General features: G+C 39.0%; 2 protein-coding genes across 3 annotated transcripts; both read right to left on the reverse strand.

Annotated features, from left to right (window-relative positions):
- Positions 1-926: 926 nt before the first annotated feature.
- Positions 927-3368, reverse strand: LOC124131434 (transmembrane protein 53-B-like). The gene is made up of 2 exons (XM_046494719.2): positions 3182-3368; positions 927-2206 (listed from the first exon to the last, which is right to left on the reverse strand). Exon 2 carries the CDS (start codon positions 2113-2115, stop codon positions 1189-1191), a length of 927 nt encoding a protein of 308 aa, XP_046350675.2. The 5' UTR covers positions 2116-2206; positions 3182-3368; the 3' UTR covers positions 927-1188.
- Positions 3369-9205: 5837 nt separating this feature from the next.
- On the reverse strand, positions 9206-20926 carry LOC124131308 (protein suppressor of hairy wing-like). 2 transcript variants are annotated; one of them, XR_007221764.1, is made up of 6 exons: positions 20878-20926; positions 15618-18149; positions 14255-14489; positions 13778-13879; positions 10097-12470; positions 9206-10049 (listed from the first exon to the last, which is right to left on the reverse strand). XR_007221764.1 is itself a non-coding variant. In XM_046494500.2 (5 exons), the coding sequence occupies exons 2-5, from the start codon at positions 18123-18125 to the stop codon at positions 11854-11856; spliced, it is 3462 nt and encodes a 1153-aa protein (XP_046350456.2). In that variant the 5' UTR covers positions 18126-18149; positions 20878-20926; the 3' UTR covers positions 9206-11853. The 2 variants fall into 2 exon arrangements, 1 of the variants encoding a protein (XP_046350456.2); XM_046494500.2 differs by having other exon boundaries at positions 9206-12470.
- Between the last annotated feature and the right edge of the window lie 4158 nt (positions 20927-25084).

Genomic DNA, 25084 nt, shown 5'->3' on the forward strand with positions numbered 1-25084 from the left:
TGGGCACAAGCAGAATTTACACTGTTTGGGTTACTGTTAGGGTTACATTTTAATATCGACCTAGATAATATGGTGGAAAAAACTATGAGGACAAAAAATAAATATGATACAAAAAGAAATGAATGTGTAGCAGGTTGGAACACTCACATCTCTTGGAAGAAATACAGTATTGAAATCCCTACTGTTGACTACATCAAACCAACATGTGATACCACTGAATATCTACAAACATTATGCTTTGAATTCACTTGTAAAGGTATACCAGATAAAGTAAGGCTAGATATTATCAGTGTTCGAAATACTTGCCTGCCCGACCATCCGACACGGGTTGATTTCAATTCGGGCTGCCAGATTTTCAAATCCCCCGTCCCGACGGTCGGGTTATATTTCATATGTAAAAATATTCTAAATATTTCTGGATGATAAGCATTATTTACATGATGTATTCTAGGATATTAAATACAAATCTAACCTAAAAAGTGTTTGCTATTTCTTTTCTTGCATTACTTCATATAGTGGGCAGGCAGGTTTTGGTCAGGGCTGGCAAGTATTTCAGCTAGCCAGTCCTGTGGTCTGGCTATTTGTTTTTGGAGTTTCATACCCTGATATTATGACCTTTATCCCAAAACATGGGGGAAACAAGGTACCCCAAATTAAAGAAAATATCACTGCTCAAACAGTTAGATGGATTTGAAGGTTAATATTTGGCAGTCAAAAGTGGGCAGCTATTTCAGTCGATTGCAGGATTTGCAAGCATGTGCACCACCAACTTGGTGTCAACAGATATTTTTCAAATCTTTTCATGTTTCTAATCAAGGTGCTCACATGATGTGATGCGCTTCGAGATGTAAAACCCATTTTATCACAATATAGATCTTGATTATCGATCAGATTGTCTTGACTGGGCGCCGCCATTTTGTTTGAGGCAAATGCAAGCCATATGAGAGGAGGAATCTGATTGGTCCATAGAAGAGGCATAGAAGGGACATAACTCATAATAGCCACTGGTGGCGCTATGATCGAGCCTGGAAAATAACCCACATGAACAAAAACACTAACTGCCATGAATAATTTTCACACAAAAACAATCTGTCAACAATGGCCAATCTTCTCAAGCCACTCTTACAATATGAATCACATTTACAGTAATACTAATTCTACAAGATAATAAGTTCATCACATGTATATTCACAGAACTTTGTCCACCAGTTTTTTCCACACTTGTAAGTACTCCTCTGGATGGTGCTTGAGATGTGCGGTGTGCTGGGACACTTCCCAGCTCTTGGCTTCAACCTGGAACTCGGGTACATTCTCCCTCCAGTTCCTCAGCATGGACTCCATAGTAGGGACATGGCACATGGGGTCATTCTCAGAATAAAAGAATATCGTTGGAACTTGAATTGTTTTTTCTTTAAACAGAGCCACTAACCGATCATATTCATCTTTTGTGTTCTTGCTTGTTGCTCTGTAATACATATCCACCACAGGGTAAACAGCCTTCTTGAAGACCATATTAGGAAAAAGAGTGACCATCCCTTCTGTCATATTGTCATATGAACCTATAACAATACTATCAAACACCTGTCCTATAACCCGGTCTCTGAACATGCCATACAGCTCTGGATGGCGGTCAGCTAAAGTCAGACAGATAGTATAGTTGAAAGCACCTATTGAGAAGGCATGAATTAACAACTCATCCTTGGTTTTGCGTTCCACAAAGAGATAGTTGAATATTTCTTCAGCTAACTTGTAGCCCACTGGTGGCCACAGGAAGTTTGACAGTCTGCCTGTAACTGTCAACACATCTAGGCCAATGTTATGATACAAAGCGGAGTACTTTCTGAGCTGGTTGGGCTTGGCATACAACCAGTCAAATAACAGAACCAAGGGTTTATCTGTTTTCTCTGTGTTCCAATCGGAAGTTACCGAGTTTGATTCCAGCTCTTTCAACAACAGATGCTTAGACACTCTTGTAGTTTTAACACTTTGACCACATGTTGAATAACAGCCAATTCTGGAAACATGCACTGCTGACCTTCCAGCATCATGTCTGCGTGTCTTCCAAGTCAGTCTCATCAATGGCTGCTTCACAACATACCTTAATGTCAGAAACATCCTCACACCTAAACCGGTTTCTGTCTACTGATATCGGTAGCCTAAATATGTGCCTGGGCATTTAGGCTGAGGTACCAGTTAATTGAGCAACCTGAAATATTGGATACACCATTTGGTAACAATCATGTGACTACATCATGGATATTAGCAGCTTTTTAGGTTGAGCAACAGCTACTTTTAATCATCCAATGCAAAATTCTCGTAAACACCAGCTGTTAACCATAAGTCTGCTATATCACTGTAAATGTAGGGATTTTATTTCCCATATTATAAAGTACAAGAAACTGCCACAAAGGTCCAATAGTGAAATGTGTGTGTGTGAGTGTGAGTTTGAAATGCTACAAGGCCACAGATGCCCCCTTATCTCAAAAGAGGCAAGACTTTTGGCATATAACTAAAGTTGTTTTAAAAAGAAAACATGTTTTAAATGTGGCAGGGCATATACCTCAACTTTGAAACTTACACTATTTCATGAAAAGAAACTTAGCTGCCTGTTATAAATTGTGCCAATGCCTGTCATAATTTTGATGGTCAAGTACCCAAGATATTAATTGAATTGTAGTCTTGATTCCAAAGATTCACGGTCTTTTAAAAGTAATTCCAGTTGTACAAAATATATACCATAGAAATCTTGTAAAAAAAATTTGACTTTCCTTAATTTCCTTTTCCTTTTATTGGACCTGAAGTAAATAAAACCTTGGTAATCGTCTTTGGGTGTTTTTTATATAAACAGACCAGTCTGGTTTCTAATGGGGTGAATGTGAAATTTCAACGTAGAGTCGAGCTGTCACAGGCCCCTGAAGCAGGATAGTGATGTTACTGAAACACCGGACCCATATATATATCAATAGTCTTGTCTACTTACACAGAGACCATATATACCGATCGGCAGATCTATATGGTCTCTGATTTACATAAATGGGTTTCAGTAATATCACTATCTTGCTTCAAGGGCCTGTGGACTCGGTGTGAGTCTCGTCTTCTTTGACTGTGATAAGATTTACAAGACGATAGGAGTTTAATTAAAGAAAGCAAAAGAAATAGCCCATACGTCGTCTTCGCATACCTAAATAGAATCCCAGCTGTCAATTCTGCCAACTGCTGGAAGTAAAATATTAATTCACAAGTTCAAACTTTGTGCTAATAGTGTTGAACTTTGCACTTCGAGTTGTCGCATCAAGCTCCTCACAGCGATAGCCCGTTCGCGGAGCTCTCTATATATAGACCGAGAGTGTAGGTGTCACGCGCTGAGAAGGAGCTTGTTGCGCATACATCAAGAGAGGTCATCTCGTGGTGGGTGCATGGAAAACCACTAAAAATGTATTTATTCGTCGCTCAAAATGTTGTTTGTGCATGCAATAACGTTCTACGGAATGTATCACGTTGAAATAATTTTGAATTAGTATTTTATTATCATGTATATGATTTACCACTGATGAATATAGACGGAAATTAGAAACTGCCAGACAGATTTCTTCTTTAAACATTTTTTTAAAATGTTTTTATTTTTTTACAATTACGTTTTTCTAATTAACACAACCAAAAGTAATCATGAAACGTAACGGTTATTTTAATAAGATTACTTTAAATAATAAATCTATTTGTTCAGTTAAATATGCTGAAATGCATAAGCACAATGCAAGTTGATATACTGAACCCTGAAAATAAGATGGAAAAAACAATCATTTGAAAGTCTTTTATTCAAATAAATAACTATGTGTTTTTCCACAGTTCATATTGAAATATGCCCTATGTATGAAGGAAAAATATATATCTAATACTGTTAAGAAATACCAGTAAAGATAATCGGTTCTTCATGATTTACATGATCAAGTTGGTAATTATACTTGCAGTGTAACTGTATAAAGTACAGTTTTAGTCAACAAATAAGTTAGTGATATCTTCAAGACTGAAACAACATAGTTAGAGAAAACTCCATGAATCACGATGAAGAAATATGTTTATACATACCATTCTCAAAGTATCAAATCTATTAATGGGTATCAAACCACAAAATAAACTGATAAGAAATAAATCCTAAATCACAGATGAGACCTACTGTTTTGTCCGTGTAAACTTAGAAAACCAAAATGACAAAGCTGATTGTGAGGAGGTTGTGAAAATAAAATGTGTTAGTTTAGTAAAATGGGTGTCAGAAATTAAAACTGTACAGTAAATGTGTAAAATAATCGAAATTAACAACACAAGCGCAGTTAATAAATATGACCGAGCAGTCTTTTCCATCCCCATCTGTAATATCCCAACACTGTGTTGTTTAAAATAGTATTGAACAATCAAGATGCAGACTGAATGGATTTCCTAAGTCTGTAGTACATCATTATCACTTACAAGTCTATTCTGAACAACATCTTAGTTTGCATTTGGCGGAATAAATACCAAATAGCATTTCAGATTTTTCTCCACTTCAAATTTATTTAGGGTCGGAGGATCTCAACCAATAGCTTTCCAAAACCTCTGACCTTTTGATATGAAATTATAGAAAATAGGTCTCTAATTGACAACTTCAAGACCTACGAAATGGGTGAGTGAGTGAGTTGGGTTTAATGCCACTTTTAACAGTATTCCAGTTATATCACGGCGTGTCAGCTTAATGTGGGAGGAAAGCCCGAAGTGATGCAGGTCTCAGACGTTTACCATTACGATGAAACCCACGAGCACGGCAAACCTAGAAACATAATCGGGGCGAACCGGGAATTGTACCCACAATCATAGGTGTCTGGCGTGCCCAAGGGATGCAACTCTGCACAGCGAATTGCGGCGCCTTAGACAACTTGGCCACCCGTGCCCCCCCACCCCCACCCCCACAAAATGGAAATGCAGGAAGTGGAATAGTTTCAGTGGAGAAAAACTTTCCAATGCTTCTATTTCTGAAACCCATTGACTTCTCTGTATCTGTTTCCACAGTTATTCTCCTCCTTATCCCTCAGTTATCCAGACTATCATATCTCCATCCTACAATGAAATGTATCATAATAGAGTGGATATTTAATACACTGGATAACCGAGGATGCTGTTTCCAGAGTGCTAGTGCATTAAAGTTAGGTCTTTCTCTTTCAACCAGTAGTTTCATCAACATGAAATTCTGATCATTTAACACAAATCAAGCTGCTGTCATTAACTCAACAGCTTCATATCATTAAGCGGGAATGTTAGGAACAAATATGAATATAATAAAATATGACAAACATGAAACCATCAGTACATCATAACCTGCCTTCTTGGAAGTTGTAACAATCAAACTCAACACAAGACATCACAGACATCTTTGAAATTGTCAAAAATCATCACATATTTTATCACAAAACAAACTAAATATGAATGGGAATTTTAACACTTGGTAAGCAAAGATAAATATGGTAAGGACAACATAATTATATACATGCATCTCCATGTGTATCAGCAAGTTCAGGTAATGGTTAGGGACCGACCATTTGATATTCTGGGGGTGGTGGAGGGTGGTAGTGGGGGAGGGGCTGGGATTTTGTGTTGACACCAGATATTTTTCAGCTACAGCTGCAAAACCAGAAATCTTTGTAATTTAAACCATGATTCAAATTATTGTTTCTTGCAAAAAAAGTTTTTGTGGCAGACAAGGTTTTTTTACCCAAAATATTATGCATGATTATTTCTTTAAAGAATTTTTGGGGACAATTTATCCCAGGCCCCCTCCCCTCAAATATCAAATTGTCTGCCCCTTACTGTATATCAGTAAATTAACTGATCTAGATATTTAAGTCTGAAAGGGAGTGGTAAAGAAGATCGGTGTCGAATAAAATCTTAACTTCTTAATTTTGGAGGAGGGAGAGGGAGGGATGAAATACAAGGAAAGATATTGTTAGTTCAGAAACTTTCCTTGGTGTCTTGATCTGCTGTTTTCAAAAACTGTTTTACAGGCAAGTCTACCGTAACATATATTTTTTTAAATGACAGATTAGAAGTAGCATGAAGGCTGGGTTTATTTTAAACATTGTTTTGTCGGTAATTTTGTTAAAGCTTAATATTTTTAAAAAAATTCCAAAATATATCTCATAGCAACACTGATGACAATTTGTATTTTTTTCTTTTTGACTCCTGACACTTGATATATTGAAGAAGATATTCTTTCAGACTGACATGAAATGATCTAAGCTTAGTGATATTGTGAGAATTAATTCCTGTGATGGAGGAAACCTATACATAGTACATGAATTGCAGCCAACACTGTGTTTTATCAAACAGATACAATGAACATAATTTCCCAATGACTTACAACTTCAATGACAGTACTGATTTACAATAAGTCTTTTCCATTTGTTCAGTACAACATAGACCCTGAGATTCCATCCTCTTTAAGTTGCTATGCAGATTGTTTGATATAACTTTCTAAAGAGAAACTGTACCTGCCACTAGACAAAAAGCTAAACATCAAGCACATGTTTAGAGCATGCTGATAACTTATAGAATAATTTCAATGTTACCAACAAATAGTCTAACTACAAACAAACCATTGTGCATGTGATCAAGTGTTTCCAAGTTCTTGGGTATAAATGAGTAAGTGAGGTTTTGTACTTTTTAGCAACATTCCAGCAAAATCACATCTTCCCAAGACAAGGGCGTAAACTGACGATAAAAACCAAGTTTCCACCCTTGCCTCCACAAGGCTGGAATTTCCAGACTCGATCGTAGCGCCACCAGTGGCTATTGCGAGTTATATCCCTTCTATGTCCCTCCTATTGACCAATCAGATTCCAACTCTCATATCACTAGCATTTGCTTCAAACAAAATGGTGGTGCCCACTCAAGACCATCTGATAGATAATCAAGATCTACATTGTAATTAAATGAGTCTTACCACGCGAAATGCATCAAATCACTTGAGCACCTTGATTAAAAACATGAAAAGATTTGCAAAATATCTGTTGACGCCCAGTTGGCAGTACATATGCTTTGCAAATCTTGCTGTTGACTGAAATCTGCATGTTGAAATCCATGTTGTTTACAAACCGGATGTCTTGTTCGTTACGCCATTTTTATTGGACTATGTATATATTTCCAAAATATATTGGACTATGTAACTCCGGAATTCCCACCTAGTTCGGCAAGGGTGGAAACTGAACTTTCATAGTCAGTTAACGCCCTTGCCTCGGGAAGATGGCAATATCACAGCAGGGGACACCAGAAATGGGCTTCACACAGTGTACACATATGGGAATTGAACCCAGGTCTTCGGCGTGACGAGCGAACGCTTAAACTACTAGTCTACCTAACAGCCCCCTTGCATATAAAATTAAAATAGAATAGACATCAATGTATGGCATAATCTTACTCAGTCTTTACAGGATTTTACTGTGGCTTCAGTCACTTATGCACAAAATACTGACAGAAATAAATTCGGAACAGCTTGCAAACAAAGCGTGTGAAAGGAACAATATTTCATATGTATCTCAAAGAAAACCACAGATTGTTTGTTAATGCAGCACACCAGATATTTACCCCAGAAACATTAGCCTTGTAATAAAATGTGTAGAAGTAACTTCAAATCTTAGTGCTCGCTACCGCAGTAGAAAATATGTGTTACAGTAGCAACACTGATATTATATTTCAGTAAGACTGGGTTTGAATGAAATGGGATTAAGGGTATAGCTGGCACCTTTGGTAGTCAGTTCTGGAGGTCGCAATACCAGGCCCCCTTCCACAAAGCGATCCTGACAATACGCCTGTTGGGAGCCTATGTTAGAACATGGGAGTTACGGTGATCTTAGTGCTAAGATCGCTCAGTGGAACGGGGGGCAGGGCCAGCAAGATATAGCTGGCACCTTGGGTAGTCAGTCCTGGAGGCCACAATACCAGGCCCCCTTCCACAATGTGACCCTGACAATACGCCTGTCTGGAGCCTATATTAAAACATGGGAGATAAGATCGCTCAGTGGAACGGGTGCCAGGGCTAGCAAGGAACAGAACATAACACAAACTGGTCGGTACCAGGCTGCTTAATGTGTTCTGTGGGCTAGTTTAACCTTTTGGGTTGTTCTTGTGTCATCACTATCAAACAATGAGGTAGAATAAAAAAGGCCAAAAATGTCAAAGTTTAAGTTACAGGAAACTGTAAAACATCGTTTTGAAATCTGTTATGACTGACAACTAGTGTTTTGGTATTTACATGCTTCGCATGATAAAGTACCTTTTTCTGTTGTGACCTATTTCTCCTGAGAAAATCAGCTTGGGTCAAAGATTTGCTCAAGTTAAATTTATACAAAATGCATATTCGAAAACTTAGCCTTTCTTTGTACCCATTTAGCCTTACCTTACCTCTACAATTGAGTGATGTTATCAGTCCAAAATATGCAAGTCTGGACAAGAAACAAATGTCATTCTCATTCATCTGATAATTTCATAACAATTCTAATTTGCTCATTTTTTTAATTTATGAAGATCCGGTCACATTGACTTTATTTTGATGAGCAGTTGTATGAAGACATGACTGGTTACCATGGTTACCTAAGTTAAAAGTTGTTTGGGTTCTCCTGTTCTGCTTTCTTGTTTTTTCACTTGAAGAGCCATAGGGCTCTGAAGCTCACCTTAATATTTCAAAGATTTGCAAATATAATATATGGGATAAAAAATAATGGGATCAAAAGAGAAAAACTAAATACAAATATCAAAAATAAGTTTGAAAAAACATGCAAAGAAACTGCACATCTGTGGACATCTTACTTCAAGTCAATGAATACACAAATTGGAGAAACAATTAACTGCAGACCAAAACAAAAATGTTCAATAGGACTGGCTATGTTGATGAAATAAATGAACTCATCTCAAAATTCTTATGCATGACATAGGGCTGGGATGGGTAACTCTGGTATCCGGGTCGGGTGGGTACTGAGTAGGACCCGGGTACCCACAGGACTACCCGGACCCGTGGTTAGTCATGTGATATATTGTTTAATGACAAAAGTATCTGGAACTCTATGGTTACACTACAAGTCACTAATGTTCGCATTTCTTTCTAACTATGCATCCATTCCTTCTGATTTTTCATATGGTTGAATAAAGTTATAACTTAATTCAACTTCAGTGAATGACCAGACTGTTTAATACATGTATCTAACTACGTTTTGCCAGGGTTCCCAATCGGACATTTAGAGACATCTCCTGAGACCTACAGTGGGTACCTAGGTAGGGTCGGGTAATAGTGGGGTGGGTACCCGGGTAGTGAATTTGGACTCGTTCCAGCCATGGCATGACACCAATGATGAGCAGGCTATAGGAATATATATCAGACATAATAGTTCTACAGGTTTCACAGGAGATTTTTAAAATGTAAAACTTAATACAAGACCGACAGTCAATCCTTCACCTCTCCAGTCTTTTGTTATTGTCTAGCATGGCACATAGCAATAATAATATAACACCTTGTCTTAAATAACACAGTGATCAAATTGCTTTGAAGTATAAAAATATTCACATTTCAAGTTGAACATATTTTCAATATGAACAAAACAATATACAGACATTGTAGGATTTCATCAGAATTACAGTAAGATATTACAAGGTACATTTGACAAAACCTTAAAACTCTTCAATATTTGTTTTCCACTGACAAAATACCGTAATTCCAAAATGATGTATGACCAAAATGCTTTTCCTTGATACACTGTGGAATCTTAAATTGTGAGTACTTTTTAGTGAAGCCAGTTAAAGCATGTACAACATGTTTGGGCTTTAAAGATTCAGTGTACCTAACAGTATTGCAAGTATTGTGATACTTGACAAGTATTGCAAGTATTGTGATACCTGACAAGTATTGCAAGTATCGTGATACCTGACAAGTATTGCAAGTATTGTGATATCTGACAAGTATTTTGATACCTGACAAGTATTGTGATACCTGACAAGTATTGTGATACCTAACAGTATTGCAAATATCGTGATACCTGACAAGTATAGCAAGTATCGTGATACCTGACAAATATTGTGATACCTGACAAGTATTGCAAGTATTGTGATACCTGACAAGTATTGTGATACCTAACAGTATTGCAAGTATCGTGATACCTGACAAGTATTGCAAGTATTGTGATACCTGACATGTATTGCAAGTATTGTGATACCTGACAAGTACTGTGATACCTGACAAGTATTGCAAGTATCGTGATACCTGACAAGTTTTGCAAGTATCCCGAGGTTGTGTATCAATACCAAATGGTACATGTGTATGTGACATGTTGACTTGTATGAAAGTGAATTATAAAATACTATTTTCTGATGGAATGTGTACAAGTTCCCAAGTTTTGAACTGACTTGACTGACAGATTTATCAAATATGTTTTAGTCAGGCCATCAGTCATTTTTCTTGAGGGCTGAATATGACAAATGGCAAGTGTTGAGGCATCTCCCAGAGGCAAGCGAGTTAACTGACTATAGGCTGGAATTATGGAGTTATTTTTTGGCTGGACAACGAGCATATTCCAATCAAAATCGTGTAACAGAATGGACATCCAATATGTAAACTGCTGTGCAGATTTTATCTAATTGCAGGATTGTGTACCACCAACACGGTGTCAACAGATATTTTCCAAATCTTTTCATGTTTTAAATCAAGGTGCTCACGTGATTTGATGCACTTTGCGAAGTTAGACCCGTTTTATCACAAATTAGACTTTAATTATCGATCAGATCGTCTTGTATTGGCGCCGCCATTTTGTTTGAACCAATTGCAAGTGTTACGAGTGGTTGAATCTGATTGATCAGTACGAGGGACACAGCAGGGACATAACTCTTAATAGCCACTGGTGGTGCTACGATCGAGCCTGCACTTTTAAAGTCAGTTGACTCCCTTGCTCGGGAAGATGGTATTGAGGTTTGATGAATCATATCATGTATTGTATGGTGACCTTACAGTCATATGGCAACAAAGTGTATCATCAAAGCCCATTAACATGTTGTACACCAAATTCTCACTGGATTTCTGTGTGTAAAGTTTCAAATTCTGAACATGTCCTTGCTGACAGCATAAATCTGGATTGTCTACATTTTGAAATGGTGAATTAAACTACTAGTGGCTGTGCTTTGTATAGTTTAAATTATTATCCTTCATTATCCAGAGTATCGCATCTCCATTCGATGACGATATATACCTGGATGCATTCACCAACTCAGCTTCGTTTTAGAAGTGACGTTGCCAGCACCATCTTTCTCATCACTCTTCACTTCACACAGAATTCTCTCGATCATGAGCTTGAAATCAACAACCAATTAAAATGCCTCTTCTGAACATGTGTTCAGCAGAGATCTAGATTCAAAACTGAGCAAGCCATCTGAACGAGCCCTCAATGTACTTAAATAAATCACAAGATATCCTGGCTGTGTTTGCAATGGCACACAAAGATCAAGTTAAAGTCCTGATGGTAATGCTGCTTTTGTCAATCATGAAAGAAAAGGGTAATATAATTGGATGTTAATTTCTTTCAGACCGGTGTCAAACAAAGCTAAAGTGATGAAAGGATTCAGAGTATACATCATCACAGAATGGAGATACAGGGGATGATCATGGATGTTAGAATATGGGCTAATCCATGTCATGGACACCACGTCAATATTTAGTTCTCCTTGTACTTGATAATTCCAATGAACATTCAGAGTCTTATCATAACCTTGGCTATTTCAGTGTCAAATGTACAATTAAAGAGAAAACTGAATAACCATGAAGATATACCACTGCACTCAGACATAAATAAATTATGCACTTTGAAATTTCTTTGCTATGATAGAGTCAAGTTTTGCACCACGCTGTAAACGTGGCCGTTTCTGGCTGGGACTCCAATCATCATCATCACCTTCTTCTCGCACCTCACCATCACTGAGAGACTCCTCCGCAACTTCTTCTTTGACCTTGACCTCTTCAACTTGAACTGATCTGTGACCTCTTCGTTTTTTAAGTGCCCTTGTGTCATCTTCCTCATCCGATGAAAACTCTCTCTTGAGACTGCGTCTGGAGGGTCTAGTCTGACTGTTGATGCCACTCAGTGGCCTGAAGTACTGTGACAGTTCCTCTTCATCATCACACTGATCTCTAGAGGAACTATCATCATTGTCCATGGACTTCCTCTGTCTTGGAATCTTCCTTGGAGTTGACTTCCTCTCTCTCCTGTGAGATTTGAGGTCACCTGATTGGTCAAGAGGTGGGCTGTCCAACATTTCTTGTGCATCCTGTTGCTCTGCATCCTCGTCGTCCTGTGTTCGTTCCTCCCTGACTCGCTCGGACATGAGGCTGAGGAAGTTCACAGCTTCCTCCTCCATGCTTTCCGTGCTCTCGTTGAGGCCATGCTTCACCTTCTTGTGGCGATTCAAGTTTCCTGAGACAGACAAAGAGTTCAACAATAATATAACTTTGCTCAATCCTGTGGGTCATCAAGTATGTCAAGTTGCCTCTTGTTCATGTTAAACAGAGAACCAATATGAAACCAAACTACCAGTAACCACTGGTCAGGACCATACAGTTAGGTATTCTTAAACAACTAATGCAACGATTCGATGTACACAGTGAAGTCAGGATCTAATGTAGAGATAACAGTTCCAAGAATCACCATAAAGCATCAAGGAACCGTCTTTTTAGAATGTGCAATATGCAAATATTTTTTCTTGAAAGTGACGCAATGATATGAGTTTATGACTGCACTGTCAAGTCAAGTCTTTTATTCGTATGAAGGCCACTGGTCCCTATACAAATAAAGTGCATACAGTTTATACATATTACAATGGTATGTGAAAAGTTTATACATATTACAATGGTATGTGAAAAGTTTATACATATTACAATGGTATATGAAAAGTTTACACATATTACAATGGTATGTGAAAAGTTTATACATATTACAATGGTATGTGAAAAGTTTATACATATTACAATGGTATATGAAAAGTTTACACATATTACAATGGTATGTGAAAAGTTTATACATATTACAATGGTATGTGAAATCATTCCAGTATTTGCAAGACTTTGTCTCATATCTTTGACATACATATTTACATATGTTTCTTTGTAACCTTCACGTTACAAAGAATTCAGAAGCATTCTAAATTTATCTAAATTTGGATTAAAATAACACATTCTAGGCAGATGTCTTATGTTCTTATAGGAGTTATGTATCAATTGTAAGTCTTCCACTACTCTTCTTGCTCATAGAGAAATAGTCAATTAATTATATTTAGTGGTTTGGACGGACATTTTTCAGCCATGAGTATATTCCTATCACAGATGAAATCTCATGTCTGACAGTTTTTATTGTGACCCACGATAAATAATTGTAAAGAAATTCAGGACCATCTCTATGACTCAAAAGTAGTTTGCTACAATGAAAATCTAACAAATAATTTAAACAGCAAAATGCTTATAGCAAACAAATGTTATTAACATTTTAAAAACAAAATGCTTGTGTATCTATTTCTTGTTTATTCATGGCCTCCGATGTCCGTGGATTTCATGGGTCTCCTCATTAAAGATGTTTGTATTTTTGCGAACATTCCTGGTACTTTTTCTAGGATGCTCCAATGATCCCCCTCTGGTTCACAAAGTGCTGGTCTCTAAGATAGTTTAAAGTATAGTGATCATTGTCAAGTATTTTCTTGTTGTTATTTTACTAACAAGAGAACTATGTACCTTTGAGTGTGAATGAGCTCCCACAGAAACACACATAGGGCTTGGAGTTGTTATGCATGTGCATGTGACCTTGGAGGTTGTGCAGGCGGCCGAACTCCTTACCTAGAAAATAATCAATCAGTAACCAAGGAAACAACAAGGATTATAAGGAAAACTAGATGCGCCTCATGACACAACATCGTCAGGCAACACAACCCTACCTGGCTGAAACAAAGATCAGAGGGACCACTAGATGTCCCTCATGACGCAAAATTTGCAAGGCAACACGACCCTACCTAGTTGAAACAAGGATCTTTAGGACAACTAGTCCCTCATGACACAACATCGTCAGGCAACTTCACCCTACCTGGTTGAAAGAAGGATCATAAGGACAACTAGATGTGTCCTTCATGAGCTTCATATTTCAAATCACATAATAGTTCATCTAAATCAGATCTTTGTGTTCCTATCCTTAAAATAGACTTCATGACGACTCACCACAAATACTGCACCAGAAGGGTTTCTTTTCAGCATGTACCACCATGTGTGCCTTGAGAGTCTGTGGCTGGGTGAAGGTCTTGTCGCACTGCTCACACTTGTAGGCCCGCTCCGAGCTGTGGATCAGCATGTGGCGCTGGAGGTTGGCCTTCTGGTTGAAGGCTCGCCCACACTCCTGGCAGCTGTAGGGCCGCAGCCCCGTGTGTGTGAACATGTGGGCCTTGAGGTGGTGGTCCTGAGGAAACATTTCACAGGGGTGAATGTACTGACCTTGAGATGGTAGGACAACCATTTTACTGGGTGAACATACCGACCTTGAGGTGGCGGTCCTGAGGAAACATTTCACAGGGGTGAATGTACTGACCTTGAGATGGTAGGACAACCATTTTACTGGGTGAACATACCGACCTTGAGGTGGCGGTCCTGAGGAAACATTTCACAGGGGTGAATGTACTGACCTTGAGATGGTAGGACAACCATTTTACTGGGTGAACATACCGACCTTGAGGTGGCGGTCCTGAGGAAACATTTCACAGGGGTGAATGTACTGACCTTGAGATGGTAGGACAACCATTTTACTGGGTGAACATACCGATCTTGAGGTGGTAGGGCCACTGACATACAGGGAGCACATTGAAATCTATAATAACATATTTAAATGTTCAAATAAATGAATACACTAATCATATAAAGTTCCTATGATTATGCTCTAAGCTTGCTCAGTGAAATTCTCTTGACAAAATGGAACTGGGTGTGCAGCCCCAGAAGCTGGCAACGGCTTGATACTCCTTTCTCTACAAGTGTAGGGATAAGAGTGTAAATCACTGAATAATAAACCCAAACCATCACGTCATGCTGTTGTTGTTGCAGTTGATTCTGAGCCAGCAATTCACTGACCATTGTGAACAAAGTTTAAACAAGTAGACGCAACTGCAGGTCATCATGCAAAATTATAGAGAATCATATATCGACCATAACATGGTTTAAGCTGGAGTGAGTGAGCGAGCCCACAAACATAGGTTTCTGGCCTGCCCAATGGACGCAACCCTGTGCCCCCGGTTTAAGAAATCACTTGAATCTGTTGACTCATGAAGCAGAATCAACTTGGCCCCTTGAGACTCGTTGATTCTAAATCCAGAATCACCTGATTCAAGTGATTTCTCCATTACAGAACTTTCAAAATGTAATGAGCAGATTGATCTTATATTTCACTTGGACAAGGTCTTAGCTGAGTATACTTAACAAATATTTTTGATACAGGTAAGAATACAAACTGCATCAACATGATCAACTTACATTAAGACAACAGGGCTGTAAAGAATCACTAAAGTACCAAGGCACTGATTCGTGTGAAGTTACCAACCTTCATGAAGTCCATGCCACACTCGGTGCAGATGTAGGGGCGTGTCCCGGAATGAGTAACCATGTGGTCCCTCAGCTGACTAGGATAGCGAAACATCCGATTGCACTGTGAACAAGTGAGTTCTTCCCTCTGCTCGTGGGTGGCCTGGTGCTGCTTGAGCAGCTTGGGGCTGGAGAAGTCCTCCCCACAGTCCACACACTTGTCCCTCCCCGGGATGTGCTTCTCCTTATGGACCCGCAGCTCACTGGGGTAAGCGAAGCCGCGATTGCAGATATCACAGATGTAGGGTTTGTTGTCCAAGTGGACAGCTTGATGTCTCTTCAGATGGCTCACCTGGGTGAAGCCCTTGCCACAGAGTGAGCACACGTGAGGTTTGATGTTGTCATGAGTCAACATGTGAGTATTGAGGTGGCTCAGCTGTTTGAAATATTTGCCACACACCATGCACAGATGGGGTTTAATACCCCTGTGATCAAGGATATGAGTAACAAGATTATGTTTGGTCGTATAGTTCTTGGGACATTTGTGACACTGCCACCGTTTTTGATCACCAACAGTGATACACTGGGAGTCGTCAATCTTCACATGCACATCCATCCTTTCCATTTCAAGTTGCTCTTTCTTGGCTTGCCACATTTTACGCTTCATTTCTGCTTCCTTGTCAACATAATCGAAGTATGGAATGTCTTCAAGGTCGGGCTGAACCTGAAAGAACGCTCTTGGATTGATGGCACCTGATGAACACTTCTCCATCCCCGGAAACACAGGGCCATTATCCTCCTCATCAGTCTCGGACTCCTGTGGTTTTCCTCTGTCAGCACTTTCACCTGCAGACACATCAGCTGAGGGAGCGTCTTCATCTGGCATGCCATCAGAACCAGAGCTACCAGTTGGTGAGAGAAGGCTGCCTTCCTGGCTAGCAGAGATCGTTTCAGACGTTGATGGAATGCCAACTTTGTTCTGAGACACTCTGTTCCTGTAAGGTGGTGTCTCCTGCCTTGCTTCCGTATCCTCAGTCAAGCCAGAATGTTGTCTTCCATCACACTGTAATGTTTCTTTGGCTTCACCTGTAGTATTGCGGTTGTCATCTTGAAGCTCAGTCATGTTACCAAAATTTAAACAATCATCAAAGTCAATATTGTCACTGGTATCATACACATTGCATTCTGTCTGATGTGCCCATGGTGACTGATCACCAAATCTGCCTAGCAAAAAGAATCGAACTGTATGGGGCGAAGGGGTATCAGGAATGGATTTAGGTTTACAAACAGCTGCTCTCTCCCGTGAGACTCTGGAGGGACACTTTTTAATGGTATGTTTGAGTGAGGGTTTGGATATATGAATTTTACCTTGAGTATCATTTGAGGAATGGGGAGTCAATGACTCCGTAAACATGGCTGTTTCTGAATACTTCTCTCCATCAGTTTCATCATCAGTTGGCAAAGGTGATCTATCATGGCCATTGCTGCAACTGGTGTCTTGGAGAACAGAACTAGCGTTTGAATGCTCCGAGTTGGCTGCTTGTTCAAAAGCAGACCGATTAACAGGAACCAGTCCAGCAGCTGTGAAGGACAGGGTCCCTCTACTATTTGGCAAGGATGAGACTGCTGGTTTGGGGGGAACACTGTGAACTTGCCCTGCTGCAGATTCAGACTGGATAAAGAAGCCAGTGTTCGCTGCATCAGTATCAGGAGATGCATCGAAACAAGCTTGTGTTGGCCGATACTGGGAACCCGCCGACTGTGCAGATGTGGAGGAGCTTATATCATGCTGTACAGCTGGTGATTGACCTCGGGGCAGAAACTCTGCAGGTTTCTGCTGCCGTTGCTGCTGATTGAGTGAAAGCTGAGTATTTGGTTGTGGACATGTAAAGAATACTTGTTGTACCTGAGAATCTGCTGGATCTGACAAGGGTTGGGAGGAATGAGATGTGGTAACAGGCATCTTGCTTTGAGCAGCAAACATGTGAGCAGCAGTCAGAGGTGCTTCTTTGTTGCTGCTCATCAGCTGTGGGTGCATGTTCATGGTGGACAGACTGGTGGCTGCTGAGGACACTATTGAACTAAAGCTTGGAAGTGTGTCCATCTTATCTGGCAGGGGCCCTGACCGCTGTTGTGTAAGAACTGCTTGTGGAATGAATTGGGCTGGATCTGTAAAGCCAGCCATTGCTGGGAGATTGGTGGGAGTCATTTGAGGTCTTGGAGAAACTATCTGGTTAAATGTTCCTCCTGGGAAGTTGGGGAAAGCTGGCATGGACATTGCTTGGTGGTATTGAAGCTGCAAATGGGGCAGATCAAATGCATTTGCCCTCTGTAATGCCATATTTCCTTGTGTGGCGCATATAGTATCCCTCTGGACTCCAGGTCCCATGGATGTGTACTGCACACCAGCAATCAGGTTTGGGGTCCCATGGACCGATGGATCCACACTGACTGGCTGGGAGTTGGGGAATTCCATGCTGCCTACTTCTTCAGACCCATAGGAGAAAGCAGAAGGTATATTTTCCATTGCTAGGGTGCATCCATTTTGATCCTGCATAAAAACAAACTTATTTCAATTATTAAAGCAATTTATAATTTATATGAGGTTATCACATATATGAGTCAGCTTTACAAAGACATATACTGAAATAAACTAAAGGCTACCATATTTCACAAGAAAGGTCAGAATTTTCAATATGTCATGTAAGTTCAAATGTTGTTGTCGTTGAATCTATGGCTACAGCATGATTTCATTTCCTACCAGATTCCAACTACAGGTGAAGAATATACATTTTTTTATTCAAGTACTGATTGCCAATTTGTTCCACATTTACTTTAAAACTCACCACACCTGTTGATTAATTTTCACTCAATCCACTTTTCTTTGTGATATATATACACAACTACCGCTTTGTAGCAGGAACTACGATTTTGGTTTTAATGAGATTGGAAATGCCTACACTTCTTAATTTTACCATTCAAGTTACTGATTAATGTTAGCTGGAAACTTGATCCTAAACTCTCTACACTTTAAAGTTTTCAAGTTTTTGTTTGATATTTTTGGTAGGAAATTACTTATAACTGATACTATACATTTCTACACAATATATTTTGTGTGGGTTTACTCTGGAGTATGATTATATAAAACGGGTCACTTTGTCAACATGGTCAAAATTGCAGCCTCACAAACATGATCAACATCCCGAAATTCCAATATATTTGAGTGGTTTAACATTCCCAAAAGGCTTCCCATTAAACAAAAACGAGAATAGAAATAGAGAGATTCTATTACTGATAAATGTAATTGGTATTGTATATTATTATCATGATTATATATTGTGTGTGTTTTGATTTTTCCTGTTTATCTTTCTACATCTACAACACCTCATTTAAAAAAAACCTATTTATTGAAGCAGTGCTGACAATATTTACAAAATTCCTAAACAGGTATTAGAAACAAACATCATATTCTGAAAAGTACAAATACCTGGAAATGTTTACATTGTCCTTAAACTTGCATAATTAGCACTAGAAACGACTATATAAATTAACTTTGCCCTCATTTTTAGCAAAAGGAATAATTGTCTGCCTAATTTTCTTTTCAAAAAGTATCATTTCAATATTAATTCAAGACTGTAACACCAGCTTTAGCAATCTCACAGTCTAATAATTTAATTTCTTAATTTAATCTAAGGAAGTTATTTTATTCATACTTTCAAACCAAAACTAAATGGCCTCAAATAATTGAGATATTTTATACAATTATTGCACATTTTCCTGCCATTACAATACTTATTCCTGTATTTCTATTTGTGTTGTATGCCTGCCCCACACAATGTTATGCGTCTTACTGTGACGTCACAATGTGAGATGAGGGTCCTGATGGATGGGTCCCATAAGCAGTAAGCAGTAAAATTTAAGGTACTTTTTCATTAAGCAGTAATTTTTCTTCTTTTTCAATAAAATCGTCGGGAAAAATTCCTAAATCAGCCATGGCCGGACATGGGACTGTTAATTCTGCTTTTGGTTTCATCCTGACAATTCATATTTTTAATACCGGGTAAAATCTCAAATCACTAAACATTCTAGACTAGTCCCCTGCGTCAGTTGTGCAGCCTGCTTTCTGTGGCGAAGCATTTGGGTCTTGAAGACAGACTGTTTTTGACCATTTTAATAATTTTACGATAAGCAGTAAATTATTTATTTACGTTAAGCAGTTATTTTTGGGTATTTTACGATAAGCATTTACGATAAAAAAAGATGAATTTTACGTTTACGATAGTGTTTGAAGGGTGTTTTACGTTAAGCATTAAAACCCATCAGGACCCTCTTAGATTGCACTACAACATCATACTATGTTAGAGTTCACTTTGACTTCAGTATAAAAGTATAAATTTTATCTATCTATCTATCTATCTATCTATCTATCTATCTTTCTATCTATCTAATTTTTTTCCAAATGTTGAACTCCTTAGACTCATTGTCAAACAATTGTAAATTTATGATTTTCTTTTGTTTTTTGTTTAACGCCGCACTCAGCAATATTCAGCTATATGATGGCGGTCTGTAAATAATTGAGTCTGGACCAGACAATCCAGAGATTGACATCATGAGCATTGATCCATGCAATTGGGAAACGATGACATGCATCAACCAAATCAGTAAGCCTGACCCAACGATCCCGTTAGTCGCCTTTTACGACAAGCATAGTCGCCTTCTTCTTTTGTGATCAATGGGCATATGCTTGACATATCTAACACATTATTTTTAACATTAATTGAAACTAACTTTGTTTATGCTTATATATCATGTATATGTTGCATTTTATACTGACAAATTAATAAAAATAGATCTGCTATTAATACAATGCACAACTTGCCACGCCCCCTTCAGAGCAATAAGAAAACATGGCGGATGGAAAGAAGAAACAATGCTAAAGGACGAATGGTTATAGTTTCACTTCGGTCGAACACGTATCAATATCACGACGTTGTACAATAAACGCGACAGGGGGTCCAAACATTCACAACTCGCTCGTACATGGGGCGTTGTGAAGGGAGATTGCCAAGCATTATACGAGGTGGAAATCGAGACAGGGAAACGATGTGGCCTAGATATGCGTTGAGCAGTACTCAAGGAAGAAAACATATTTTGTCGCGTTCTGCGCTACTTATGAAATAACAACACCTATTGTAGAATTATTTGCTTCACATACGTCGACAACAGTATTTGAGTTCTACATTTGACCAGAAAACCCACACCAAATGACCGAGACTTACATTTTTACGATGGATAGACTGATGGTATTAGTCCTTCCTTCTATTTTAGCGGATGAATATACAAATAGCAACGTCGCGTAGGAAATAGTTACCGATCTGCAAAAGCCTTGACATGTACACAAAACGTTCATTTGAAACACATTTAATGCATTCCATAAAAGAATACACCTTGTACTAAAATCGTAACGCGACGCAGTGTGACTTCCAATGGGACTATATTTCTTCGAGTAGTTGCAGGGTCGTGAGAAGGTCCGACACGCACCTGCTCGGTCAGAGATTGCTGCGACCAGGAGGAGTGAGAAGTAGAAATTCGCAAGCGCTAGTCATGTCTCAATTACAACTGGTTACTGGTACTATCGGCTGTACTTTTGTATTGTACCGCCGCGTGGCGCTCAGATCGTGTATTGCATTTGATAGAGCTGTATATTAGTATAGATTAACGATTTTGCTGAGGTGCCTGACAACGTAAGCAAATTGCATTCATGATAAGGAAATGAGTGTAAGTTGGCCAGTGATTTGTGAGAACCAGCTTATTGATTTTCTGCTGCAGAGATAATCATAGTGACAAATGGGGATTATTTTGTATTGGAGCAATATCAGTTTAAAACTTTAGTTTTGTAATTTAAAATTAACATCATTTTAATACCAGTAATAATTCAAATTCATTAAGGCCACAAATTAATTATTAGATTTTAAATTTAATCATTTTTTTTTTTAAATGTGAGGCATGAGGTATTTTGTTTTTATAAAACTCTCAGACAGATGTGATTCACATGAAGCATGCCTTTTTAATTGGTAGGACTGAAATGGGCATATGGTTTTTTTCAATCATGAAAAATAAGTTGAAAGAAGATAACACACTAGGGCTGGGATTGGTACAAATTTAATACCTGGGTGACCTGTAAACATCCGAGTAGAATACGTCTTCAGCAACCCATACTTGCCTTAAAAAGTGACTATACTTGTCGTAAAAGGCGACTTACAGGATCGAGTGATCAGACTAGCTGACTTGGTTGATGCATGTCATCAATCCCAATTGTGTGGATCGATGCTCATGATGTCAATCACTGGATTGTCTGGTCCAGACTTGATTATTTACAGACCGCCGTCATATAGCTGGAACATTGCTGAGTGCGGAGTTAAACAACAAACAAAAACATTTTAACAATTGACAAGTGATTGACATCATGAGCATCGATCCTCGCAGTTGGATACGATGACATGCATTGATCAACCAAGTCAGCAATTCTGACCTCATGATCCCGATAGTCGCCTCTTATGACAAGCACCTTTAAAAATGAAACTAGTAGTAATTACAGACAAGAACAGTCATAATAGACATGATACAGTTGGCATATTTATTAATAAAACCAAAAATGTTACCAATATTCTTACTATTGCTGTCCGTTTTCTACATGACTTTCACCTTCACCTGTTGTGTATTATGGCTGATTGTAGACATGGTTCCTCTGATTCTTTCCATTCCATCCCCCATGGAAACTATGACAAAACCTTAACAACCACCAAACTGCTGTTTTACCCACAAAGATTAATAAAACACTTTTCCACTCCTAATGTCCGAACATTTCTTTACTGAATAGCCTTTAGGCTCACCTGAACTGTACTCTTTCGGCATGGCACTTAGTCCTTTATCCTTCCATATATCTGGTAGTTGTTGGCTGTAATGTTTTACCATCTCTGCAATCACAAGGCCAATGTGAAGCTGAAGGCTTGTTTGGATGATGGTACTAATTGTATCACAGAAATGTGATCGGATCTTAAAAATGGCAGCCATATTGGAAATCTAGTGTTAGTCCATTCTCTGCCGTTTCTTCATGTATTATGATTTGTCATATGCAGTAAGTTTGCTTTGTTGCACATTGTGAGATTGGATACAGCTTCAACCATTGACCTTTTCATAGCCCAAACTGTTTTTCTAGTTTTAGGTCATTTTCATCAACCTCTAAAATTTCATATGCAGTTAGTATGTGGTATGTAGAATACCAAATGAAATGTATGTTTGTGGTTTTTTTTACTACAAAAAGTTAAGCAATTCTGCTTTGATTTTTCACAAATGTTAAGGACATGTCCTCATAAACCTCTTGGTTGATGAAGCTGTATGATTGTGTATATGATATCAGGCCTGACACCTGATCCTATTCAAAATCAAAATATTCTTGGGGGAAAATAAGACAGTCACATAAATTTGGTGACATAGAAATTGTTTCAAGTATAACCTAACAAGTAATAATTTACTTTGGTTTGAGTATGTTATTGTTTAGTGCAATGGTACTGTTTCAGACGTTCTTCATTATTAGAAGTGCATGTAAAATCATTTCCTGATGTCAAGGTAGATAACTCTTGTAACACTCGGTGACAACCTTTCCTTGTTGGGCTGAAATGGTCATGATAAAGACAACTGTTTCATTTTGATTATGTGCTAAGATGCTTGGCCACCAGAATACTTTGTAGCTTGCCTGAATAAGTGATTCATCCCAAATGATGACCGTCATCTTCTATCCATCCATTGTCAACTTCATTTCAGTGCCATTACTCTAGTAAGAAGTAAAGCCACACTTTTAGTTTGTCTCATATATTTGTTTCTATTTTATTTGGTATAAAGTTGGGCCTGTCGGTTTAGTGGGAAGTAATACATAGTAGTTCTGTTTGAAATTGCAGGTAAAGCTGTACTAGGAAAGCATAAAATTCCTCATAGGTTTTGGATATATGATTTGATAGTCAACCTCAACTGGACTGGTTCACCATGTGCAGACTGCTTCATGCTTGATTTTGCTGAGTATTATATCTCAATTCTGTTATGGTGAATACTCATTCACTCCCCAGCTTCTGGTTCAACACCAGAAACAGACATCCAATAACATTACACTCATGTACGGTTGGTTGGTTGGTTGTTTTACGTCGCACTCAGCAATAGTCCAGCTATATGACGGCGGTCTGTAAATAATCGAGTCTGGACCAAACAATCCAGTGATTGACATCATGAGCATTGATCCACGCAATTGGGATCGATGACATGCTTCAACCAAGTCAGCAAGCCTGACCACCCGATCCCGTAAGTCGCCTCTTATGACAAGCATAGTTGCCTATCTTCACCGGTCCACTCATGTACGGCAAGGGTTTTACCTGGGTTATTAATTTTTGGGGTCCCAGGGACTTGAAGCCTTCAACTGTAGGAGCCAATGTTAAAAAGTGGGGGTCCCAGAGAATCAAAGCCTTCAACTGTTGGGGCCAATGTTAAAAAGTATGGGTCCCAGGGAATCGAAGCCTTCAACTGTAGGAGCTAATCTTCACTGGTCCACTCATGTACGGCAAGGGTTTTACCTGGGTTATTCATTTTTGGGGTCCCAGGGACTTGAAGCCTTCAACTGTAGGAGCCAATGTTAAAAAGTGGGGGTCCCAGAGAATCAAAGCCTTCAACTGTTGGGGCCAATGTTAAAAAGTATGGGTCCCAGGGAATCGAAGCCTTCAACTGTAGGAGCTAATGTTAAAAAGTGGGGTCCCAGCCTTCTTCTGTAGGAGCCAATGTTAAAAAGTGTGGGTCCCAGGGACTTGAAGCCTTCAACTGTTGGGGCCAATGTTAAAAAGTAGGGGTCCCAGGGAATCGAAGCCTTCAACTGTAGGAGCTAATGTTAAAAAGTAGGGGTCCCGGGGAATCGAAGCCTTCAACTGTAGGAGCTAATGTTAAAAAGTATGGGTCCCAGGGAATCGAAGCCTTCAACTGTTGGGGCCAATGTTAAAAAGTGGGGGTCCCAGCCTTCTTCTGTAGGAGCCAATGTTAAAAAGTGGGGGTCCCAGGGACTCGAAGCCTTCTTCTGTAGGAGCCAATGTTAAAAAGTGGGGGTCCCAGGGACTCGAAGCCTTCTTCTGTAGGAGCCAATGTTAAAAAGTGGGGGTCCCAGGGACTCAAAGCCTTCTTCTGTAGGAGCTAATGTTAAAAAGTGAGTGTCCCAGAGACTCAAAGCCTTCTTCTGTAGGAGCCAATGTTAAAAAGTGGGGGTCCCAGGGGTTCAATCCTGGCTTTGTCATACCAAAAGACGGTAATATATGGTACTTGTTGTTACCCTGCCTGGCACTCGTCGTTAAGGGGCTAAACAAGGACTGGTCGACTCAGCTTCAGTATACTGTGTGAGGGGGGTATTCATGTTAAACTGTGACATGGAATCTTACTATAAAATAGGCATTAGTC

The sequence above is a fragment of the Haliotis rufescens genome, unplaced genomic scaffold (genome assembly GCF_023055435.1).
Source record: "Haliotis rufescens isolate VD_foot unplaced genomic scaffold, xgHalRufe1.0.p SCAF_1, whole genome shotgun sequence".
Lineage (NCBI taxonomy): Eukaryota > Metazoa > Mollusca > Gastropoda > Lepetellida > Haliotidae > Haliotis > Haliotis rufescens.

Excerpts from the sequence above, each read along its gene's own strand:
- LOC124131308 (XM_046494500.2), bottom strand. The coding sequence starts at position 18,125 with ATGGAAAATATACCTTCTGCTTTCTCCTATGGGTCTGAAGAAGTAGGC. Across the intron at positions 13,880-14,254 it reads CTTCTGGTGCAGTATTTGTG|GTAAGGAGTTCGGCCGCCTG; the intron begins GTGAGTCGTCAT and ends ATTATTTTCTAG. Across the intron at positions 12,471-13,777 it reads GAGCTCATTCACACTCAAAG|GAAACTTGAATCGCCACAAG; the intron begins GTACATAGTTCT and ends TGTCTGTCTCAG.
- LOC124131434 (XM_046494719.2), bottom strand. The coding sequence starts at position 2,115 with ATGTTTCTGACATTAAGGTATGTTGTGAAGCAGCCATTGATGAGACTG.